Consider the following 23387-nt stretch of genomic DNA (forward strand, 5'->3'; position numbering starts at 1 on the left):
CATTACACGCAAGGCAATATTCTAAAGTCATTAAAATAACATATTAATATACAATAGGATGACAATGTTTATGCTATAATGCTATGCAAAAAATAACAGGTTCCCCAAACCTTTTCTACAGTAAGAACTATAGTTTATAAAGTTTAATTTTCTTTTCTTTCCTTTCTTTTACTAGTGCATGGAAGAGAGATGAAAATAAGTTGTCAAAATGTTAACAGAAGTCACTTCTTGATGTTGGGCTGTTGGGTGACCAACTTCTTTCCCTCAGTATACTGATTTGATGCTTATGACCATGAAAATGTATTATTTTTGTAATCAGAAAAAGTTATTTTCCTTCAGTAGAACTCATAGTGCGTTTCAAAAATACTTTATATGCAGTATAATTTGAGGCTAGCCCTGTCAAGAGAATTTACATTTGCACATTTCCTTATAGTTTTACGTGTGTGTGTGCATGTGTGTGTGTTACCTTGTATGAATTTTATAAGAAACTTAGAGTAGGTATCATTATCATCATCCCCTTTTCACAGATAAGGAAAGTGAGGGTCAGAGAAATTATAATATCCTAGCTTATAAAACTTTGCCTGGTGCTTGTTTTACAGATTGTTTTCTCTGTGCCAATTTTTCAAAATATGTACAGACTACTGAAATATTTTCTGAAAGTATGGATCAATTTCTATAACATTACCACATGGCATGACCAATGGCTGAATTTAATGAATATGTAAACATATGCACACACATCTCAGCCTCAGTTGGTACTTTCCCACTACTATAGGAGCATCAGGGCCAAGCAGCTGTCCAGATGTGACTCCTTAAGCTGTAACCACAGACATAAACACTTCTCATAGATGAGGAACATTCTCATAATCTTGACACTGCAATTTCTTAGCAGCTTCCCCATGTCATTAGGAAACATTACTCAATCTTCCAAAGAAGGTTTTAGGTTTTTATCCTTATTATTTTTTTTCAATTTGTAAAGAGAAGTAGGGGAAGATAAAACTGGACAGCTGGGGAGACCAAATCTTCATGTTGTGTGGGACGTCTCAGCTACCTACAGCCAGCATGTCTTTGGTCCTGCTTTCCATCCTCTGGCTCATCGTTCAAGCTCAAGGTAAGTACTAATATATTGACAGTTCCAAAGAATTGTTTCATCATTGTCACATCTTTCCAGAATAGGGAGAGAAAACTAAAGAAAAATTCTTTGTTATCAAAGCTGAAATGGAGGAGTAACTTGTTCTTCTCAATGTTTCCCTTCTCAATGGAAATTGTCTTCCACTCAGTTTCAAGAAACCAACCAACAAAAACCTTTAAATATTTTGTCAGTATTACCTCTCTTTTTCTAGCAATAGCCATAAAGCCGACTCCTGAACTAGAGCCCTATGAAGTAGTTCATCCTAAAAAACTACACATTTTACACAAAAGAGAGATACAGAACAACCAGACAGAGAAGCAAGGCAAGGAGGTAAGCAATGGGATGACCGTGGGATTTTGCTGTCATCTAAAGAGACAGTAAAGGACCTTTTTACTAGTAGAAGTGATGTCACAGTCAACATCTAGTACTTCAGTCTTGAAGCCCATTTACACGAATGCTCCCCTTTGCCAGGAGAGGGCATAGGATTTTTCTAAATGCTTTTACAGTTAAGCAGCAGGAAGGGAGTTAACTCCCACACTGGATCAGAAAAAATAAAACAGTTTGGGTGTTTCTCCAAGTCTGTGGGGGGAACAACAACAAAAAAAGAGGACAGAACGGCAGTATTTCTAGGAGAAGACATTCCTTGCCAAGCCCACCAAACCCATGTCTTCTCCCTACCCTCACCCCCTGACCCCCCTGAATTGCCTTTTGTCTATAATAGAGAAATCATATTATCTCATTAATTAACATTTTTTAAATGTATTATAGATATTAACTTTCTATTACATTTGTAATTATTATTCTATACAGCTACCTATATTATTATAATTATTTTAGATAGACTCATAAATTATCATTATTACATATTTTTAGGGAAGATATGAACCTGAACTTCAGTATCAGATGATATTAAACGGAGAAGAAGTCATTCTTTGCCTACAAAAAGCCAAGTAAGTTGTATTTCCTGACAGTCTAATCACTGGATTATACCTAAGAGAATGTGGAAAAATAAATCTTCTTTAGACTCTATATACTGTAATTTGACATAGAAGACATGAAGCATATTGAACATTAGATGCTAATATTGGTGTTAATATTATCTAAGAAGTTTGATGTTTCCCTAGGAAATTATATGCAAAGAGTAAAACAAAGAGAGCTGCACGAATGACTTGATGCCCTGCTGCTTTCGGAATTTACTGAAAATATTTTTCACCCAGATAAACTGAAACCTTGGTGTGACTTTCCATTACTTTTTGTTGCTGTTGTTCTGTAAAGCATTTTTATTTTTTTAACATCTTTATTGGAGTATAATTGCTTTACAATGGTGTGATAGTTTCAGCTGTATAACAAAGTGAATCAGCTATATGTATACATATATCCCCATATACCCTCCCTCTTGTGTCTGCCTCCCACCCTCCCTATCCCATTCATCTAGGTGGTCAAAAGCACCGAGCTGATCTCCCTGTGCTATGCGGCTGCTTCCCACTAGCTATCTATTTTACATTTGGTAGAGTATATATGTCCATACCACTCTCTCACTTCGTCCCAGCTTACCCTTCCCCCTCCCCATGTCCTCAAGTCCATTCTCTACGTCTGCATCTTTATTCTTGTCCTGCCCCTAGGATCTTCAGAACCATTATTTATTTATTTATTTTTAGATTCCATATATATGTGTTAGCATATGGTATTTGTTTTTCTCTTTCTGACTTACTTCACTCTGTATGACAGACTCTATGTCCATCCACCTCACTACAAATAACTCAATTTCAATTCTTTTCATGGCTGAGTAATATTCCATTGTATACATGTGCCACATCTTCTTTATCCATTCATCTGTTGATGGACACTTAGGTTGCTTCCGTGTCCTGGTTATTACAAATACTGCTGCAATGAGTACTGTGGTACATGACACTTTTGAATTATGATTTTCTAGGGTGTATGCCCAGTAGTGGAATTGTGGGGTCGTATAGTAATACTACTTTTAGTTTTTTAAGGAAACTCCATACTGCTCTCCATAGTGGCTGTACCAATTTCCATTCCCACCAACAGTGCAAGAGGGTTCCCTTTTCTCCACACCCTCTCCAGAATTTATTGTTTGTAGATTTTTTGATGATGGCCATTCTGACCAGTGTGAGGTGATATCTCATTGTAGTTTTGATTTGCATTTCTCTAATCATTAGTGATGTTGAGCATCCTTTCATATGTTGTTGGAAATCTGTATATCTTCATTGGACAAATATCTATTTAGGCCTTCTGCCCATTTTTGGATTGGGTTGTCTGTTTTTTTGATATTGAGTTGCATGAGCTGCTTGTATATTTTGGAGATTAACTCTTTGTCAGTTGCTTCATTTCTAAATATTTTCTCCCATTCTGAGCGTTGTCTTTTCATCTTGTTTATGGTTTCCCTCGCTGTGCAAAAGCTTTTAAGTTTCATTAGGTCCCATTTGTTTATTTTTGTTTTTATTTCCGTTTCTCTAGGAGGTGGGTCAAAAGGATCTTGCTCTGATTTATGTCATAGAGTGTTCTGCCTATGTTTTCCTCTAAGAGTTTGATGGTGTCTGGCCTTACATTTAGGTCTTTAATCCAATTTGAGTTTATTTTTCTGTGTGGTGTTAGGGAGTGTTCTAATTTCATTCTTTTACATGTAGCTGTCCAGTTTTCCCAGCACCACTTATTGAAGGGGCTGTCTTTTCTCCATTGTATATTCCTGCCTCCTTTACCAAAGGTAAGGTGACCATATGTGCATGAGTTTTACCTCTGGGTTTTCTATCCTGTTACATTGATCTATATTTCTTTTTTGTGCCAGTCCCATACTGTCTTGATTATTGTAGCTTTGTAGTATAGTCTGAAGTTAGGGAGCCTGATTCCTCCAGCTCCATTTTTCTTTCTTAAGATTGCTTTGGCTACTCAGGGACTTTTGTGTTTCAACACTAATTGTGAAATATTTTGGTCTAGCTCTGTGAAAAATGCCATTGGTAATCTGATAGGGATTGCATTGAATTTGTAGATTGCTTTGGGTAGTAGAGTCATTTTCACAATGTTGATTCTTCCAATCCAAGAACATAGTATATCTCTCCATCTGTTTGTAACATCTTTAATATGTTTTATCAGTGTCTTATAGTTTTCTGCATAAAGGTCTCCTTAGATAGTTTTATTCCTAGGTATTTTATTCTTTTTGTTGCAATAGTAAATGGGCGTGTTTCCTTAATTTCTCTTTCAGATTTTTCATAACTAGTGTATAGGAAAGCAAGAGATTTCTGTGCATTAATTTTGGATCCTGCAACTTTACCAAATTCATTGATTAGCTCTAGCAGTTTTCTGGTGGCATCTTTACGATTCTCATTGTATAGTATCATGTCATCTGCGAACAGTGACAGTTTTACTTCTTTTCCGATTTGGATTCCTTTTCTTTCTTTTTCTTCTCTGATTGCTGTGGCTAAAACTTCCAAAACTATGTTGACTAATAGTGGTGGGAGTGGGCAACCTTGTCTTGTTCCTGATCTTAGTGGAAATGGCTTCAGTTTTTCACCATAGAGAATGATGTTGGCTGTGGGTTTGTCATATATGGCCTTTACTTTGTTGAGGTTAAGTTCCCTCTATGCCCACTTTCTGGAGGGTTCTTACCATAAACAGGTGTTGAATTTTGTCAAAAGCTTTCTCTGCATCTATTGAGATGATCATATGGATTTTCTCCTTCAATTTGTTGAAATGGTTTATCACATTGATTGATTTGCATATATTGAATCCTTGCATTCCTGGGATAAACCACACTTGATCATGGTGTATGATCCTTTTAATGTGCTGTTGGATTCTGTTTGCTAGTATTTTGTTGAGGATTTTTGCATCTATGTTCATCAGTGATATTGGCCTCTAGTTTTCTTTTTTTGTGATATCTTTGTCTGGTTTGGGTATCAGGGTGATGGTGGCCTTGTCAAATGAGTTTGGGATTGTTAGTTCCTCTGCAGTTTTTTGGAAGAGTTTGAGAAGGATGGGAGTTAGCTCTTCTCTAAATGTTTGATAGAATTCACCTGTGAAGCCATCTGGTCCTGGGCTTTTGTTTGTTGGAAGATTTTTCATCACAGTTTCAATTTCTATGCTTGTGATTGGTGTTTATATTTTCTATTTCTTCCTGGTTCAGTCTGAGAAGGTTGTGCTTTTCTAAGAATTTGTCCATTTCTTCCAGGTTGTCCATTTTACTGGCATACAGTTGCTTATAGTAATCCTTCATGATTCATTGTATTTCTGCAGGATCAGTTGTTACTTCTCCTTTTTCATTTCTAATTCTGCTCATTTGAGTCGTCTCCCTTTTTTTCTTGATGAGTCTGGCTAGTGTTTTATCAATTTTGTTTATCTTCTTAAAGAACCAGCTTTTAATTTTATTGAAGTTTGCTGTTGTTTCCTTCTTTCTTTTTCATTTATTTCTCATCTGATCTTTATGATTTCTTTCCTTCTGCTAACTGTGGGGGGATTTTGTTCTTCTTTCTCTAACTGCTTTAGGTGTAACGTTAGGTTGTTTGAGATTTTTCTTATTTCTTGAAGTAGGATTGTATTGCTATAAATTTCCCTCTTAGAACTGCTTTTGCTGCATCCCATAGATTTTGGGTGGTCGTGTCTTCATTGTCATTTGTTTCTAGGTGTTCTTTAATTTCCTTTTGATTTCTTCAGTGATCTGTTGGATATTTAGTAGTGCATTGCTTAGCCTCCATGTGTTTGTACTTTTTTTCCTGTAATTGGTATCTGGTCTCATAGCATGTAGATGGAAAACATACTTGATACGATTTCAATTTTCTTAAATTTATCAAGGCTTGATTTGTGGCCCAAGATATGATCTTTCCTGGAGAATGTTCCATGAGCACTTGAGAAAAATGTGTATTCTGTTGTTTTTGGATGGAATGTCCTATAAATATCAGTTAAGTCCATCTTGCTTAATGTATCATTTAAAGCTTGGTTTCCTTATTTATTTTCATTTTGGATGATCTGTCCATTGGTGAAAGTGGGGTGTTAAAGTCCCCTACTATGATTGTGTTACTGTCGATTTCCTCTTTTCTGGCTGTTAGCATTTGCCTTACGTTGAGATGCTCCTATGTTGGGTGCAAAAATATGTACAATTGTTATGTCTTCTTTCTTGGATCGATCCCTTGATTGTTATGTAGTGTCCTTCTTTGTCTCTTCTAATAGTCTTTATTTTAAAGTCTATTTTGTCTGATATGAGAATTGCTACTCCAGCTTTCTTTTGATTTCCATTTACATGGAATATCTTTTTCCATCCCTTCACTTTCAGTCAGTATGTGTCCCTAGGTCTGAAGTGGGTCTCCTGCAGACAGCATATATACAAATCTTGTTTTTGTATCCATTCAGCCAGTCGATGTCTTTTGGTTGGAGCATTTAATCCATTTACATTTAAGGTAATTATAGATATGTATATTCCATTTACCATTTTCTTAATTGTTTTGGGTTTGTTTTTGTAGGTCTTTTCATTCGCTTGTGTTTCCTGCCTAGAGAATTCCTTTAGCATTTGTTGTAAAGCTGGTTTGGTGGTGCTGAATTCTCTTAGCTTTTGCTTGCCTGTAAAGATTTTAATTTCTCCATCGAATCTGAATGAGATCCTTTCTGGGTAGAGTAATCTTGGTTATAGGTTTTTCCCTTTCATCACTTCAAATATCTCCTGCCATTCCCTTCTGGCTTGCAGAGTTTCTGTTGAAAGATCAGCTGTTAACCTTATGGGTATTCTCGCCTATGTTATTTGTTACTTCTCCCTTGCTGCTTTTAACATTTTTTCTTTGTATTTAATTTTTTTTTTTTTTTTTTTTTTTTTGCGGTACACGGGCCTCTCACTGTTGTGGCCTCTCCCGTTGCGGAGCACAGGCTGCAGACGCATAGGCTCAGCGGCCATGGCTCATGGGCCCAGCCGCTCCGCGGCATGTAGGATCTTCCTGGACCAGGGCACAAACCCGTGTCCCCTGCATCGGCAGGTGAACTCTCAACCACTGCGCCACCAGTGAAGCCCTGTATTTAATTTTTGATAGTTTGATTAATATGTGTCTTGGTGTGTTTCTCCTTGCATTTATCCTGTATGAGTCTCTGCACTTCCTGGACTTGATTAACTATTTCCGTTCCCATATTAGGGAAATTTTCAACTATAATCTCTTCAAATATTTTCTCAGTCTCTTTCTTTTTCTCTTTTTCTTCTGGGACCCCTATAATTTGAATGTTGTGTTTAATGCTGCCCCAGAGGTCTCTGAGACTGTCCTCAATTCTTTTCATTCTTTTTTCTTTATTCTGCTCTGTAGCAGTTATTTCCACTATTTTACTTCCAGCTCACTTATTCGTTCTTCTGCTTTAGTTATTCTGCTATTGATTCCCTCTAGAGAATTTTTAATTCCATTTATTCTGTTGTTCATCATTGTTTGTTTGCTCTTTAGTTCTTTTAGGCCCTTGTTAAATGTTTCTTGTATTTCTCCATTCTATTTCCAATATTTTGGATCATCTTTACTATCATTACTCTGAATTCTTTTTCAGATAGACTGCCTATTTCCTCTTCATTTGTTAGGTCTGGTGGGTTTTTACCTTGCTCCTTCATCTGCTGTGTATTTCTCTGTCTTCTCATTTTGCTTAACTTACTGTGTTTGGGGTCTCCTTTTCACAGTCTTCAGGTTCGTAGTTCCCATTGTTTTTGGTGTCTGCCCCCAGTGGGTAAGGTTGTTTCAGTGGTTTGTGTAGGCTCCTGGTGGAGGGGACTGGTGCCTGTGCTCTGGTGGATAAGGCTGGATCTTGTCTTTCTGGTGGGCAGGACCGCATCCAGTGTTGTGTTTCGGGGTGTCTGTGAATTTATTATTATTTTAGGCAGCCTCTCTGCTAATGGGTGGTGTTGTGTTCCTGTCTTGCCAGTTGTTTGGCATGGGGTGTCCAGTGCTGGACCTTGTTGGTCGTTGAGTGGAGCTGGGTGTTAGTGTTGAGATGGAGATCTCTGGGGGAGCTCTCACCAATTGATATTATGAGGGGCCAGGAGGTCTCTGGTGGTCCAATGTCTTGAACTCGTGTCTCCCCCCTCAGGTCTGAGACCCGGCTGGAGCACCAAGACCCGCTCAGCCACATGGCTCAGACGAAAAGGGAGAAAAGAAAGAAACAAAGAAAAGAATAAGTAAAATAAAGTTATTAAAATAAAAAGATAGTATTAAATTTAAAATTTTTCTAATTAAGAAAGAAAAAGACGAGAGCAACCAAACCAATAAACAAATCCACCAATGATAAGAAGCACTAAAAACTATACTAAGATAAACATAAAAATCAGAAACTAGTCAGTCGCATACAGCAAACCCCAAGTCTACAGTTGCTCTTAAAGACCACCACCTCAATTTTGGAATGATTAGTTGTGTATTCAGGTATTCCACAGATGCAGGGTACATCAAGTTGATTGCGGAGACTTAATACGCTGCCCCTGAGGCTGCACAGAGAAATTTCCCTTTCTCTTCTTTGTTCGCACAGCTCCTGGGGTTCAGCTTTGGATTTGTTCCCGCCTCTGCATGTAGGTCGCCCTCTGGTGACTCTTCTTCGTCCAGACAGGAGGGGGTTAAAGATCAGCTGATTTGGGGGCTCTGGATCACTTAGGTCAGGGGGAGGGAGAGGTATGGAATGCAGGGCAAGCTTGCAGTGGCAGAGTCCAGTGTGACCCTGTACCAGCCTGAGGTGAGTCATATGTTCTCTCGGGGAAATTGTCTCTGGATCACGGGACCCTGGCAGTGGCGGGTTGCACAGGCTCCGAGGAGGGGAGGTGTGGATAGTGACCTATACTTGCACACAGGCTTCTTGGTGGCAGCAGCAGCAGCCTTAGCATCTCATGCCCATCTCTGGGGTCTGCGCTGATAGCTGTGGCTTGCGCCCATCTCTGAAGGTCATTTAGGCGGTGTTCTGAATTTCCTCTCCTTGTGCACCCCAAAACAGTGGTCTCTTGACTCTTAGGCAGCTCCAGACTTTTTCCCGGACAGCTGTGGCACACTAGCCCCCTTCAGGCTGTGTTCACGCAGCCAACCCCAGTCCTCTCCCTTGGGTCTGAACTCTGAAGCTGGAGCCTCAGCTCCCAGCCCCCACCCACCCCGGCGGGTGAGCAGAGAAGCCTCTCAGGCTGGTGAGTGCTGGTCGGCGCCGATCCTCTGTGGGGGAATCTCTCCACTTTGCCCTCTGCACCCTTGTTCCTGCACTCTCCTCTGTGGCTCTGAAGCTTCCCCCCTCTGCCATCCACAGTCTCTGCCTGCAAAGGGACTTCCTAGTATGTGGAAATTTTTCCTCCTTCACAGCTCCCTCCCAGAAGTGCAGGTCCTGTCCCTATTCTTTTGTGTCAGTTTTTTCTTTTGCCCTACCCAGGTACGTGGGGAGTTTCTTGCCTTTTGGGGAGTCTGTGGTCTTCTGCCAGCGTTCAGTAGGTGTTCTGTAGGAGTTGTTCCACATGTAGATGTATTTTTGATGTATTTTGGGGGAGGAAGGTGATCTCCCCGTCTTGCTCCTCTGCCATCTTGAAGGTCCTCTCCTCCATTACTTTTATAATAACATATATCTAATGCTCATTCAGGGCACACAAGTTTGACATAGATCCCAGGGTATGGGGCTCCACCAAGTTCTATAATAGTCAGTAAACTTCTCCCTGAATGCAATGGTCCTTCATGTGTATTTACAGCCCAACACCCTACAGAGATCCTTTGGAGGCTATATCCTTGGTTCAAAGAATCCCAAAATAATCCATTTGAAGGTAGAAAAATTCCTATGTGATTTTTCTATCAGAAAAGTATTTCAGGGTATTTCTTTCCTCAGATCTAAGAGGTATAACTAATGCTTTGGTTTGCTTCAGGAGCAGACTTCTGATATTGGAAAAGGACCAGTGGTCAGAATGCCAGCTCTTTCTCACTGTAGACATTATCATTCCTTTAGTACTGATGATCTTACAGGAATATTAGCCTTTATTACCACCATGAGAGTATCATGCAGCTTTCTGCTCTCTACAGGCATCTCCTGGGGCCAGACTACCTTGAAACATATTACTCACCCAGAGGAGAGAAAATCACAACAAGCCCTCAGAACATGGTAGGTTCGGAATGCTTTCTGGGACTCTTACTTGGATCTGCTGCTTACATCATAAGATTCATAGGTTCAAGGGCAACTTAAAAAAAATTAAAGGACTTGAAAACAGGATGCTCATCTAAGACCAATGAGATAACAGATGAAAAAAATTGTATCTTTTTTAAAAGATAGGAGTAGTAGGAGGCTTCCAAGTGTTGCATTTTTAGAAGCAACCAAAAGTCTGCTTTCCCTTAAACCATCTTATCAATAGGTTAGAAATATTGTCCCCTAGGTTCTTGAAAGGTCATTCATGTCGCTGTTTACTGTTTTCTAATGATGTATGCATTTATCCTGAGATCAGAAAAGGTATATCAATTATTTAATTAATATAATTTTTTATCTGGTTAAACTACCATCATATGAATAATGCCAAGGTATAGATATCAGACATAGAGAATCAAGGCCAAGGGAAAAACAGGAAGAGAATATAAAAGGATTCATTCATAGAGTATTACCAAGCTAAATGAGTTTCTCAGAGCCACCCTCCATGGTGCCCCAAATATCTATGTTTCTATAAAAAAAACAGACAAGACTTATGCCACAGAATGACTCTCCATTCCCTTCTCAAGTCAAGACTCTCATTTCATGGATGTCTGGATTGTTGCTAACATTGACCTCTGGGGAAAATATCTGATAAATTTATTCATGCTCAAGTGTGAATGGCCAGTGATATCTTAATGTGGTACCTTTTCCAAGTCGTCTATAAGAAAATGTTTATGATGATAAGGTTTCTTACAAAGGAAAGAAAGACACAGATGGATTTTCAGACCCTGAGGCAAGTCAGTTTATTTTGAGCAAGAGTTTATTCATTAGCTTTCTTGGATCATTCTACATAAGTGACCCATTACTTTGCTTCTACGAAGTGCCAACCATGTGTGAATCTCTAGTTGTAGATAAATTCTCTGGGCTTTGGATGCTGGTAAAGGGATGCCACTAACACACTAGTTAAAATAATGAGTTGGACCAGTTAGTCTGAGGGGCTCAGGAGTGGTGATGTGGCCCCCTGAGGACTCTAGAATCTGGAAAAATGAATACCTCATTTTATTGACATGTGATGCACAGTGGAGCTTGCATAAGGGAACTATATTCTCAAAAGTTGACACTCAAACCTGAGAGCTCTTGAGGAGTGCTATAGATCCCATGGGGGAACTGGCTACTTCTCAAACGCAGCATCCACTCTTGCCATGAGTCCATGTAGATTCAAATTCCCCATGGAGTAGTTCATGAAACCACTGAGGTTCTCAGTGTTTTTGTTTCTGGGAGCTGGTCTGGCCACAGCCACTACTTGAAGAACTTTCCTACATATTCAAGATAAGAGCTTTCAACACAACTGTGATATGTTTATTTTTGTAGTTAAAAAAAAAAAACAAACAAACACATTTTTTCCAACCTTAGGAACACTGCTACTATAAAGGACACGTCCTAAATGAAAAGGATTCTGTTGCCAGCATTTGTACTTGTGATGGGCTGAGGTGAGTGCCACTTGCAAAAATGTTAAACATCAAGCACCATTTTGTTACACAAGATTGAGTCTTTCTGAACACCATATCTTCTTACTATCTTGGTAAAATTGTCTCCATCGATAAAATGTTGAATATATGTGGTTAAAGTGAAGAATAATGTATCATCCTTGCACTCATTATCTGCGGTTCTAGTAAAAGTTAAAGTTAGCAATTTTTAAACAAGTACTACATTCTGCAGCTTGATGATATCTGGACCAATTTTCATGTTTATCACCCACTCTACCACTCACTCCTCAAAACCACCTGTTTCATTTTCTTAAAGATTCTACCCTGCAACTGTCATGGTTGAACATAATTTTTAGAAGTTTGTGTGTATGGGTATGTGTGTGTGTCTGTCTGTGTGGTATTTCTGTTTACTAAAATAATTCTTGCCAATTAGGGAAAATTTTTAACGTGTGAGAAAGCACAAATACAAAAATATCCACCATAAAATTTTACCTCTGTGTATAGCTATTATTAACATTTTGTCATGGTTGCTGCCTTTTATACATATAGACAAATATATCTTTTACATGATTGAAATATGAAATAAAATATACATGATTCTTCTGCCAACCTGGGACATACCACATGACATCATAAGCCTTTTCCCAGATCATAAAATACCTTCATAGATGTAATTTTTAACAGCTGTGTTGGCTTTCTAATATTCCATCATATGGATTTACTTTGTATTTCTGAACTAATTTTCCTTCTAAGAAGAGAAAATCTTTAAGTTAATACTAATTATAAACTGTTCCTCTGGCTGATCTGCTCACCATTCTTTCTCTGTTCTGGGGTTCTTGGTATCTAAACATGCCTTTACTGCATTTTCCATTATATGTCTGGAAACTGCCAAGAAATATTTGCTAAATGTGAAAATAAACTATGGTGTAAATTCCAAATTCTTTGGGATAGCTTCATCTTAGTACTTCTTGTTCAGAATTCTCTAGGTAATTAAAATAGGCTCTATTTTAGTACTGACAAATACTGAGTACAACTTAAGTTAGCAAAAGTTAGCTGCAAGGCCTACAAATGAAAACTCTATGTGTGAGTTTGGGATTGAGGAAGAGGTATCCCTCCACTCTGGTCAGTGGATGTGACTCTGGAAGACAATCTTGAAATATGAGCCTGTGTATCTCGCAGGGGATACTTCACACATCACAATCAGAGATACATGATAAAGCCTCTGAAAAGCACAGACCAAGAAGAACATGCTGTCCTCATATACAACCAGGAGGAGCTAGACCCAGCTAATCACACCTGTGGTATAAGAAATGTTGGCAGGAAACAGGGCCTTATTCGAACCTCAAGGTCACTCAAAAGGCCAGAGGTGAGTGAAGCTTTCCGACCAACATTCATTTCAGCAATGATGTATGAAACACTGGTGCACCCAGCAATGACTCGTACGAGTAAAGCCCAACCCTTCTTTACTTATTTAAATCTCTTTGTAAGCTTTTTAATGTCTTAGGTTGAAGATATTAACAATGTTCTTTCACTCTTTGTAAAGCAAGACTTTCTTCAGGCTGAGAAATACATCTATCTCTTTTTGGTGCTGGATAATGCCTTTGTGAGTATGAAATATAAGTACTTTTTGGCCAGTTAAGTCAACTTTTAAGTTTTCTTATCAAGTGGACACAAGCAATAAACTATTCTAGCTGAAAATACAAAGCCTGTCCACCTGACTGTCTTGTCTGTTCTACCTGCTTTGTCAAAAATAGTTTTCATTCATCCCCCCCTTTAAAATCTTCTGCCAAAATATTCAGATATTGGAAATATACTTAATGCCAGATAGCAACAGTAAAACAACCAAAATAACTAGAAACATAAAAGAATGGGTTATTAATATCTTTTTAAAGTTCTCACTATAATACATAAATATAGACATAAAACTATATGTACTTTACAAATTATGTTCATATGCTCAAAAATACTAGAATCTGTGCTTCTAACTCTCAAATACTGCTTTATAACCAAATTTTAATAATATTAAATTGGTTTAAAAACATTGAAATTAATTTGATTTATTTAACTTAGTTTGAATTGAAATTTTATATGAATGCCAAATTGTTCTCCTGCCAAAAACTTCTTACATCTGAATTAGAATTTGTTGAAATAGATTCTTATATAAGATAGACGTGGAATGAATAGACATTTATTTACATTGAAACGTGTAATTTTTCTTAGAATGTAAAATCCTGTACCCCATCAGCTTTCTCACTTTAATTTGTGGTTTTAATTACTCTTTGCATTTTGTGTTTTACAGTATAACATGTATAACAGGAATGTAACTTTGATAAGAAGCTTTGTGTTTGATGTGATAAACCTACTCAATGTGGTAAGATATTTGTTCTCTAAACATATATTTCCACACAGGAGCTTAGGGCTTCCCTATGTGTTCACCAAATAAGGAGCTGGGAGAGTCACAATGGCTTAAGGCCAGCAGTTTTGGGAAATTTAGCAGATAATGATCAACATCAAGGTAAAATCACATATACTGTAGCAAAGGCAACTTCTAGGTTTTCTATTTTCAAAATTCGGATACATTTATGCATCACTTGTGGTCAGTAAAATATCTAAAATACTAAATAAATCTCTCCTACTATATAGCACAGGAAACTATATTCAATATCCTGGGATAAACCATAATGGAAAAGAATATGAAAAAGAATATATATATATAACTGAGTCACTTTGCTGTACAGCAGAAATTAACACATTGTAAATCAACTATACTTCAATCAAAACTTTTAAAAAAAGAAATCTCAAACATTTTCATGAAGAAAAATGTTCTTTCCACAGATTTATAATACCATAGATGTTCAAGTGGTCTTGATAGGTATGGAAGTCTGGTCTGATGGTGATAAGATAAACGTGGTACCCAACACAGCTGTCACCTTTAAAAACTTTCTGGATTGGCATCGTTCTAACCTGGGGAAGATGAAGATCCATGACCACGCTCAGCTACTCAGGTGAGCACATGCTGGACAGGGCCAGGCCTATTTTGGCAGAGAAGATAGTTATCCCAAATGTTTCTTGGCAAACATTCCTGTTCAATTCTACCTCCCTGATCAGTTGTCAGAGAGCCTAAAGTTCTACTAATAGCAGTTCACCTGTGAGATTATTGGAGACCCATGTCAGAACAGTAAAATCGACTCTTGGATGTGGGATAGCCAGCTGTGGTCATTATAATGCTATAGAACAGCAGAAGCTTTTCGGGGGCCTCATGAATATGAAAAGGATAGGGGAACTAGGGAAATCTCAAACATAGTTGAAAAAAGCTGATGGTTCCAAAGATTCAAATTGTGACAATGTACCTGTAACTTTCACACAGTGGAGTTGGCTTCAAAAATCGAATTACAGGACTGGCAGCCTTGAATTCCTTGTGTTCCCCATCGTCTGTTGCCGTTATTGAGGTTTGTAAAAATATAGCTCCATGAGGTTCTATAACCTCCAGGAAGACAAGCACAATGCCTTATTCAGAGTTAGCACAATGTATATTTGCTGAGTCAGTAAATAAAAGTAGAAATGAACCTCCTGCTAGATCACTACACTGAAGATTCCTTGGATTATGAAACAGAATATCTCTTCACATTGACTATCCCAGAGGTTTCATTCTTTAGTTTGTGTTAGGGAATGAGAACAGGAAGACTGGGACATAAAGGGAATCCAGGTGCCCTCTGGGGCCCAAGGCAACTTCAAATTAATCATCCCTAGTATCTGTGGCCAGGAAGGTCAGACAAAGTGCATGCTGGTGTCATATGGCCAAACACTACCAATGTCATAGGCATCACGGCAATAGTTTTTGGAGGTCTTTGAGTACATACTATGGTGTATTTTAGTACTTCTTATAAAGAATGGAATTACCATAATTTAACCATGGTTTATCAAGAATTCATCATTAATTCAGCAAATATTGATTGAGCACTGGCTCAATGGTTAGATTCCCAGGAGGCAATCATTTCAAATGTTTATGCAACAATTTTCAATAACCAATGACAGGGCAAGAAGCTCAATGATTCAATAATTTTCATCTGTCAAATTATTTTTTTGTAACACTGAACACTGGCAAAAATTAACAAATAACTGAATAAAATCAGAAGTAATAGATATTTCTATTCTTTTTCCAGGGTAAGAGAAAGAATAGTGTCTCTCTTGCAGGAGTGATGGCACATGAGTTGGGTCATGTCCTCGGTATGCCTGATGTTCCATATAACACCAAGTGTCTCTCTGGGAGTTGTGTGATGAATGAGTATCTGAGGTGAGCCCTTGTCACCCTAGAGAAAAAATATTTCTTAAATCTTAAAGAATTCAGATGCAGTCTATATAGTTGGATGGAAATTTTTTTTTTTTTATGTAGGGCTGTTTCCTGCTAATTCACCCTCCAGCTTCTTTTTTCTTTTCTTTTTCTTTCTTTCTTTTTTTTTTTGGCCACACCGCACAGCATGTGGGATCTTAGCTCCCCAACCAGGGATCAAACCCGTGTCCCCTGCATTGGAAGTGCAGAGCCTTAACCACTGGACTGCCAGGGAAATCCCCACCCTCCAGCTTCTTGATGTATAGGATTTACCAGCTAGCAGAGTTCATTATTTAAGATCTCCAAATATGCCAAGATAGAGCTTATAAGTATAGTGATGTTATTTTAACTTAAAATAATTTTAGCTTAAAATAATATATTTGCTAAAACTATTTATCTAATTAAGATGATGACAACATCCTTATAAATCCCCATCACCAATCAATTCATTTTTATGTTATTAATAGTTGCCTCTTAATTCCAGGCACTTTGCAAGGACCTGGGATAGAAAAATGAAAAAACATACCTTGCTTTTGAAGTGTTCATAAATAGAAAGATAAATATGTCCATAGAACCTCTAATTCTGCAATTATTTCCTTTCACTATTCATTGTTATTATCGCCTACCTCTTAGCCCTCGGCAAGATGAGTGAATGATAACAAATGGCGAGGCTCATCACTGCTGCCCTTTAGGACAGAAGTGAATCCACACGGGAATTTAAATTCTTCCAACTCTACAACTGGGTGTCTAGGAAAAGAATTTTTCAACCAGCATAGTATGCCTGCTCTATGAAGCTCCACATATAACATGGCCCATTTATACTAAATTTGGAATTTTCATTGAACTACGTAATATCGTTAGACAAGTCAGATTCTCATGTTCACTTATCACTGTGTGTCATGATATTTCTCATTTTTCTTCTGGTTACAGTTCAAAATTCCCAAAGGATTTCAGTACAGTCAGTCGCTCACATTATAAAAAATATATTTTATCTCAAAAACCAAGATGCTTGCTGAAAACACTGGTTCCTAAAAATATGATGATAAAACCAGTGTGTGGGAACCAACTTCTGGAAGTAGGAGAAGTCTGTGATTGTGGCTCTCCTGAGGTATGAAAATATCCACGGTTTAAAAAATTTACTAAAGAGTTATTGTTGCATAAGAATTATACTGTTTTCTTTTTCTTCCTTTAAAATGTTTTTTTGGAAATTCTTTTTAAAGACAAACTTGACATCTTAGTAAAAAGTAGGCTTGCACTTGTTTTCAGTACTGCTTTTAGTAATCTTTTGAAAAGCATTTCAAAGCCAGGATACACTTATGACATGATTGTATGAAGTTCAGTGTAAAGAAGTAAATCATTAACTATAACATGTCACTTATGATCTTTCCTAAATATATTAGTCAGAAATTCCTAAATCACATAAAGTCACAGCCGGTCATTTGTTGAGCAATAACAATTAAAAGTCTAGAAGTAAGTTCTCTCCATAGAAAAAGAGCTGGCCTTCTCTCATCAAACCAGTGTGTAAACGAGGAGAAATTAAAACAGGAGAAAAATCACACAAACCTGTAGAAAATGGGTTAACATAGAACGTCTAAGATAATTACTATACTTCTGCTAATCTTCATAAAAATCTGACCCCTTCAAGGCATCAGTGTACTCTAAAGAATGTCTCTATAGAATGTTTACTAGCAATCCCAGATTAGGTTTCTAAAAGAAAGCATTCTATTTTCTTAGCAATCTTCTTTTACTTTTAAGATTGAGAAAATGAGTTACTATTTGAAGAGAATTTTTATGTGTCAATCTGCAAAATGCTTTTATAATCACAATCTCCTTATTACTCACAACAAATCTACAAAATAGGTTTGTTATTTTCCCAATTTAGAAAAGAAGTGAGACGCAGAAAATTTAAGTAACTAGATCCAAGGATACAAAGCTAGTAATTGGTGAAGCCTACTGCAACCCAAGACTTATCCATTACTTTAAGAGGCTCTATGACAATGGGGAAGGCATGTAATCTCTCTATGCCTGAGTTTATTTATTCAGAAATTTTAAGCTATTGAATTATATTAAAAGTTTACATGGTGCAACAATCATTTGTAAAGAATATTGCAAATATTCTCTTAATTATAATGAGATATGAAATTTTACAAATGACGTGATACCTTACAATAGGTTAGACTTATGTTTATCTCATTCTTACTACGAGTAATTTTTTTAAATTACTTTTTATTGCAGTATAGTTGCTTTACATAGCTTATAAATAATTCTTGTCTTATAGTTTATATTATTGAATATATTTTTGCTATTCATCAGATAGATTTTATCATAATGATGCATAATCTGTTCATAGTTTACTAATATACGCTTAAATAAGTAAATAATGGCTACCTAATTTGTACTAATTTTTGCCATCTATCACTATAATATTAGTTGTTTTCTCCCCTCAGCCTTTTAATATGATGGATTATATTACTTTATTCTGTAGAGCTGAGTCACTCTTGCATTTTTGGTGACAAAAAAACCTCTGCATAGTTTGTAATAGAGAGTTGTTATATTAATAAGCTAGTGTTTTACTAATATTTTATTCAAGTTTTTGCATTTATATTCATAAATGAGAATAGTATGTATGTGTATATTCATTACCAAGTCTCATGATCGAAATTATGCAGGCTTGGTAAAATGAATTGAGGATTAAGAAAATTTTTTTCTCTATCTTCAAGCTGTTTGAATAGTATAGAAATATTGCCCTTTGAGCTTTTAAATTAACTTACATGTAATACCACGTGGGCAAATTTATTTGGGATAATTCTTGGATAATTCTATTTTTGTCCTTTTAGGAGGTAGTTTTCACTACTCAGCATTTTTTCTATTATTAAATTTCCTTGGTCATTTCCATTGGAATTTGTATAGCAGAGTAATTTAGTTTAGAAAGTGAAATTTCACTGTCATCTTGTACCAGAATTATGTGCACATAGTCTACAGGAAAAAAAATACTTGAACCCACTTTTGCATTGTGTGTGTGCTCTAAAGGAATGTGCCAATCCTTGCTGTGACGCCATGACCTGTATGTTAAAACCTGAAGATGACTGTGGAGAAACCAGTAAACCATAACACGTAAGACTTTTTTTTCTTTCTTTGTTTCCAAATATTTTCATACTTCTATGTGATTTAAGAAAGATGTGACACTGAGTTCTACAATACACTAAAACACAATATATTTTACATTTTTTAAATGACTCAGTTTCAGGAATGAAAAAAGCCATCAATATGAACATAAATAACTCAGAGTTGTGTGTATACTAATATAGAAATGAGAAAAGTGGCTACTTTATCATCTACTAGATCAGGACTGCTGTAATCTGTGCTAAAATTTGTATAAGTTTCTATTAGATAGTTATAAGTTTAATATAAAGTAATATAACAGAAAATTTTATTTAAAAAGGTCTCAATTGAAGAGCAAATTTTGTTCTTAAGTGCTGATCATTGAAACTTGCAGCGTAGTCAGAAAATAACATTTAAGAACACACTACAAGATTTAGCAATTTTATTCCTTTCAAAATGCCTCAATAATTCATAATTCACTTATTATTTTTGTGTTTTACACACTCCTACATAAGTTATACTAGGAAACCTAATTGTTTTGAATATATTCCTTTCAGTGAAAAACAGTCTCCAAATCTAAAAATGGCAACAAGAACAAAAAGTTATAAATAGGGGAAAGGTTCAGGATAAATTATATTAAAGGAGCTATTCTTACAAATCCCCACCCTTTCCTGAATTTCCTGAATCTTTTCTGGGACGGAAACTGCAGAGAGATTATAAAGTGAATAATCGACTCAAAAACCATTGACTATAACTTCCTCAAGGAAAGGATCAGAGGGGTCATAAGATGAGGAACATCATTCATTCTCTCACCAAGCATCATTGCACTCAGCTGAACCCCTGGTGTGGTCCACTCTGCAGGGAATGCTAGACATTAGGCCCATTTTCTTCCTCTGTCACAGAGACCAGAAGCATAGCATCACAGAAAACATCCATTCAACTCTTTAGGGGCTTGGAATGATAGGTGGGCATGCCCCATTACTGGGCAAGATTGGCAATTTAGTATCATGGAAAGAAAATTGGACTTGGACTCAGGAAACTTCAATTCTTTTCTTAGTTCTTCCTCAAACTAGGGACTTTAAGCTAAGTTATTTAATTAGTTTTCTCACCTGTAAAATGAAGCTAATGATATTGCCTTTCAGTAGGGTTGTTAGCATTTTTTAAATTCTATAAATATTTATTATTATTACATAATATTTTATAATTTATAATAACCATGGCTTCCAAACTTTTTTCTTTTGATCAGAGAATGAATCCAAAAATCCACTTCATTGAGATGCTACTTGCCAGGACAAGAATCAAGAAATCTAAACATGCCAGGAATCTTGCATATTCTCACTGTTGCCCTGAGATATATTTTGCTTTTCACTTGTCATTATGCTTCCTATATTTTTACCACTCCAGCCAACAGGTCAATAAATGTATTTAGAGAAGCTGCATGTTTTCTAAGCCTGATCTTTAGTGTATTTTTAAGGACCATGAAGCTGTTGTTTAGCTCTGTTCTTTGGAGAACAAAAGAAATTAGCCTTTGACTAAAACACCTCAAAATGTTCTGCTGAATTATGCAGGCTCAATTCAGAATTGGAAAATGGTAAGTGACATGTGTTTTAACCCCACTTTTTTCTTTTTTTTTTTTTTTTTTTTTTTTTTTTTTTTGCGGTACGCGGGCCTCTCACTGTTACGGCCTCTCCTGTTGCGGAGCACAGGCTCCGGACGCGCAGCCTCAGCGGCCACGGCTCACGGGCCCAGCTGCTCCGCGGCATGTGGGATCTTCCCGGACCGGGGCACGAACCCGTATCCCCTGCATCAGCAGGCAGACTCTCAACCACTGCGCCACCAGGGAAGCCCCTTATTAAGCATTTTTAATTTTGTCATGTGTAATCCTTTCACCATCACATTTAACATTAATTTGAAGAAGTCTGCATTGCTTACACTGGAATTTAGCCACCAAGGAATGCTTCATTCATCTATTGGCTTAATGAACCACAATGTCAATGAATAAAAGCGCAACTTTCGGAGGATTTTCTGTGGTCATTTTCAAAAATGAATATTTTCTAGCTTTGCCATAGGTCTGTGCTAGACGTTAAAGCCTCACATAATTAGACAGTCTTCCCTCTGGTCATTTGACAGCATTGCCACAGAGAGCTGGGCATCGTGATGGAGATGGAAAAGGTCACATCATATTTTAATGCCCAAAATGAAATGACTTGAGGCCAGTCACACAAGACTAGACTTCTTTTTGAAGTTTCTCTAAACCCTTTTTTAACAATTAAAATAATTGCCCACATTTCCACTGATGCCTGGGCCGGGAGAACAGGAACTTAAACCTACTTCTAAAGATTAGGTTTTGAAACAAGCAAACCTTCCAGAAAACCCTGCTTGCTCCTGTCGGCTGTCTTCCCCTCTTCCTTGCTTCCCTATTATTGGTGGGTTTGTAACTACAAGTGTTACAATGAAGCTGCACATCTGATGTTGCTGGTAGCCCTGCTGCAGCCAGGACTTGTCAATATCCCCAACTGTCCACTGGTCTGATACAAACTCCACCCAAATCTTCCAAGGAAAAAGGGTTTCTTTAGGTTTATTTCTCCCCTACCTCATGCTCAGATAGAGGCTTCTTATAGTAAAACTGCTTGACCTACAAGGATTATAACCAGTGGCATGCTGGAGACAGCGAGCATTGGTTGTAAAACACAGCCATTACTAAAAAAGCAACCCATAAAAAATGTATAATTAAATACATTATATTAAAACCTATATTAGAGCTCCCCAGAGAAATACCATACATACTATATTTACATTTATTCACTCTTTATGATAGATATATATCATATATGTATGATATCTATTTATCATATACGTATGATAAATACATATCTACATCTATATTTATAGATGTCTATCTATCTACCTACCTATGTAAGAGAGAGAGAAATTGAATTTTGTTGTGAGGAATTCGCTCACACAGTTATGAAGGCTGAGAAGTCCCCAGATCTACCATCTGAAGAACCAGGAGAGCTGGTGCTGTAATTCAGTCCAAGGGCAGGAGAAGTTGGGATGAGGTGTCCCAGCTCGAGCAGGCAGGCAGGAAGAAAAACCAGGACAATTCTTTTTTCTCCACCTTTTGTTCTGTTCAGATCCTCAACAGATTGGATGATGCCCGCCAACCTTGAGGAGGAATCTGCTTCACTGAGCCTTACGACACCCCGTGGTGCAGTCAAGTTGACCCATAAAATTAGCAGTCCCAGAAGCAAAGGACACACTGAAAACTTATCACTTCCTATTATACTACATTTTACTAACCTGTGCTCTTCTTGTTGTCTAGGTCTACCATAATCATGTGATGGAAATCTCATACAGATCTTCCTTGATTTATGATGGGATTATGTCCCAACAAAGCCATCGTTAAGTTGAAAATGCAGTTAATACATCTAGCATCGTAGCTTAGCCTCGCCTACCTTAAACGTGCTCAGAACACTTCCATTAGCACACAGTTGGGCAAAATCATCTAATAAAAAGTCTGTTTTACACCAAAGTGTTCAATCTTGCAAGTAGTTTATTGAATACTGTACTGAAAGTGAAAAACAGAATGACTGTCTGGGTACAGAATGGTTTTAAGTGTATGGGTTGTTTCCCGTCATGACTGCATGGCTGGCCGGGGGCTTTGCTTCCCTGCCACTGCCCAGCATCTTGAGAGAGGATCATACCGCATATCACTAGCCCGGGAAAAGATCAAATTTCAAAATTCAAAGGACAGTTTCTACTGAATGGGTATCGCTTTTGCACCATCATAAAGTCAAAAAATTGTAAGTTGAACCATCATAAGTCTGGGACTGTCTGTATACCCGTGTGCTACTCTGTGTAGTGTGTACACCTCTACTCTGTGTTCAGTGACGTCACATTAGTAGCTTTGAAATGGACCCTGGTGGGAGAATTTTATTACAGAAATAGGCAAGTGCTATAAATCACTGATTGTTTTGTGCATTGTCTATATTTCAGAAAGTGATGGAGAAGTTTTTTATAATGCAGATACAACTTAAAAATGAGTCTTTAGGGCTTCCCTGGTGGCGCAGTGGTTGAGGGTCCGCCTGCCGATGCAGGGGACACGGGTTCGTGCCCCAGTCCGGGGGGATCCCGCGTGCCGCAGAGCGGCTGGGCCCATTGGCCGTGGCCGCTGGGCCTGTGCGTCTGGAGCCTGTGCTCCGTGGCGGGAGAAGCCACAGCAGTGAGAGGCCCGTGTACCGCA

General features: G+C 37.6%; 1 protein-coding gene across 3 annotated transcripts; it reads left to right on the plus strand.

Annotated features, from left to right (window-relative positions):
* The first annotated feature begins 999 nt into the window (after window positions 1–999).
* On the plus strand, window positions 1000–22623 carry ADAMDEC1 (ADAM like decysin 1). Of its 3 annotated transcripts, none has more exons than XM_032635446.1 (14): window positions 1000–1111; window positions 1344–1462; window positions 2006–2082; window positions 10129–10207; window positions 11639–11715; window positions 12892–13078; window positions 13256–13315; window positions 14012–14083; window positions 14548–14717; window positions 15080–15161; window positions 15876–16006; window positions 16973–17150; window positions 19073–19156; window positions 20391–20577. In XM_032635446.1, the coding sequence occupies exons 1-13, from the start codon at window positions 1027–1029 to the stop codon at window positions 19151–19153; spliced, it is 1398 nt and encodes a 465-aa protein (XP_032491337.1). In that variant the 5' UTR covers window positions 1000–1026; the 3' UTR covers window positions 19154–19156; window positions 20391–20577. The 3 variants fall into 3 exon arrangements, with proteins under 3 accessions (XP_032491337.1, XP_032491335.1, XP_032491336.1); XM_032635444.1 differs by lacking the exon at window positions 20391–20577 and adding an exon at window positions 22467–22623 and having other exon boundaries at window positions 1016–1111; XM_032635445.1 differs by lacking the exon at window positions 1344–1462 and having other exon boundaries at window positions 1026–1111.
* The last annotated feature ends 764 nt before the right edge of the window (window positions 22624–23387 follow it).

This window comes from Phocoena sinus, chromosome 6, assembly GCF_008692025.1.
Source record: "Phocoena sinus isolate mPhoSin1 chromosome 6, mPhoSin1.pri, whole genome shotgun sequence".
In the NCBI taxonomy this organism is placed as follows: Eukaryota; Metazoa; Chordata; class Mammalia; order Artiodactyla; family Phocoenidae; genus Phocoena; species Phocoena sinus.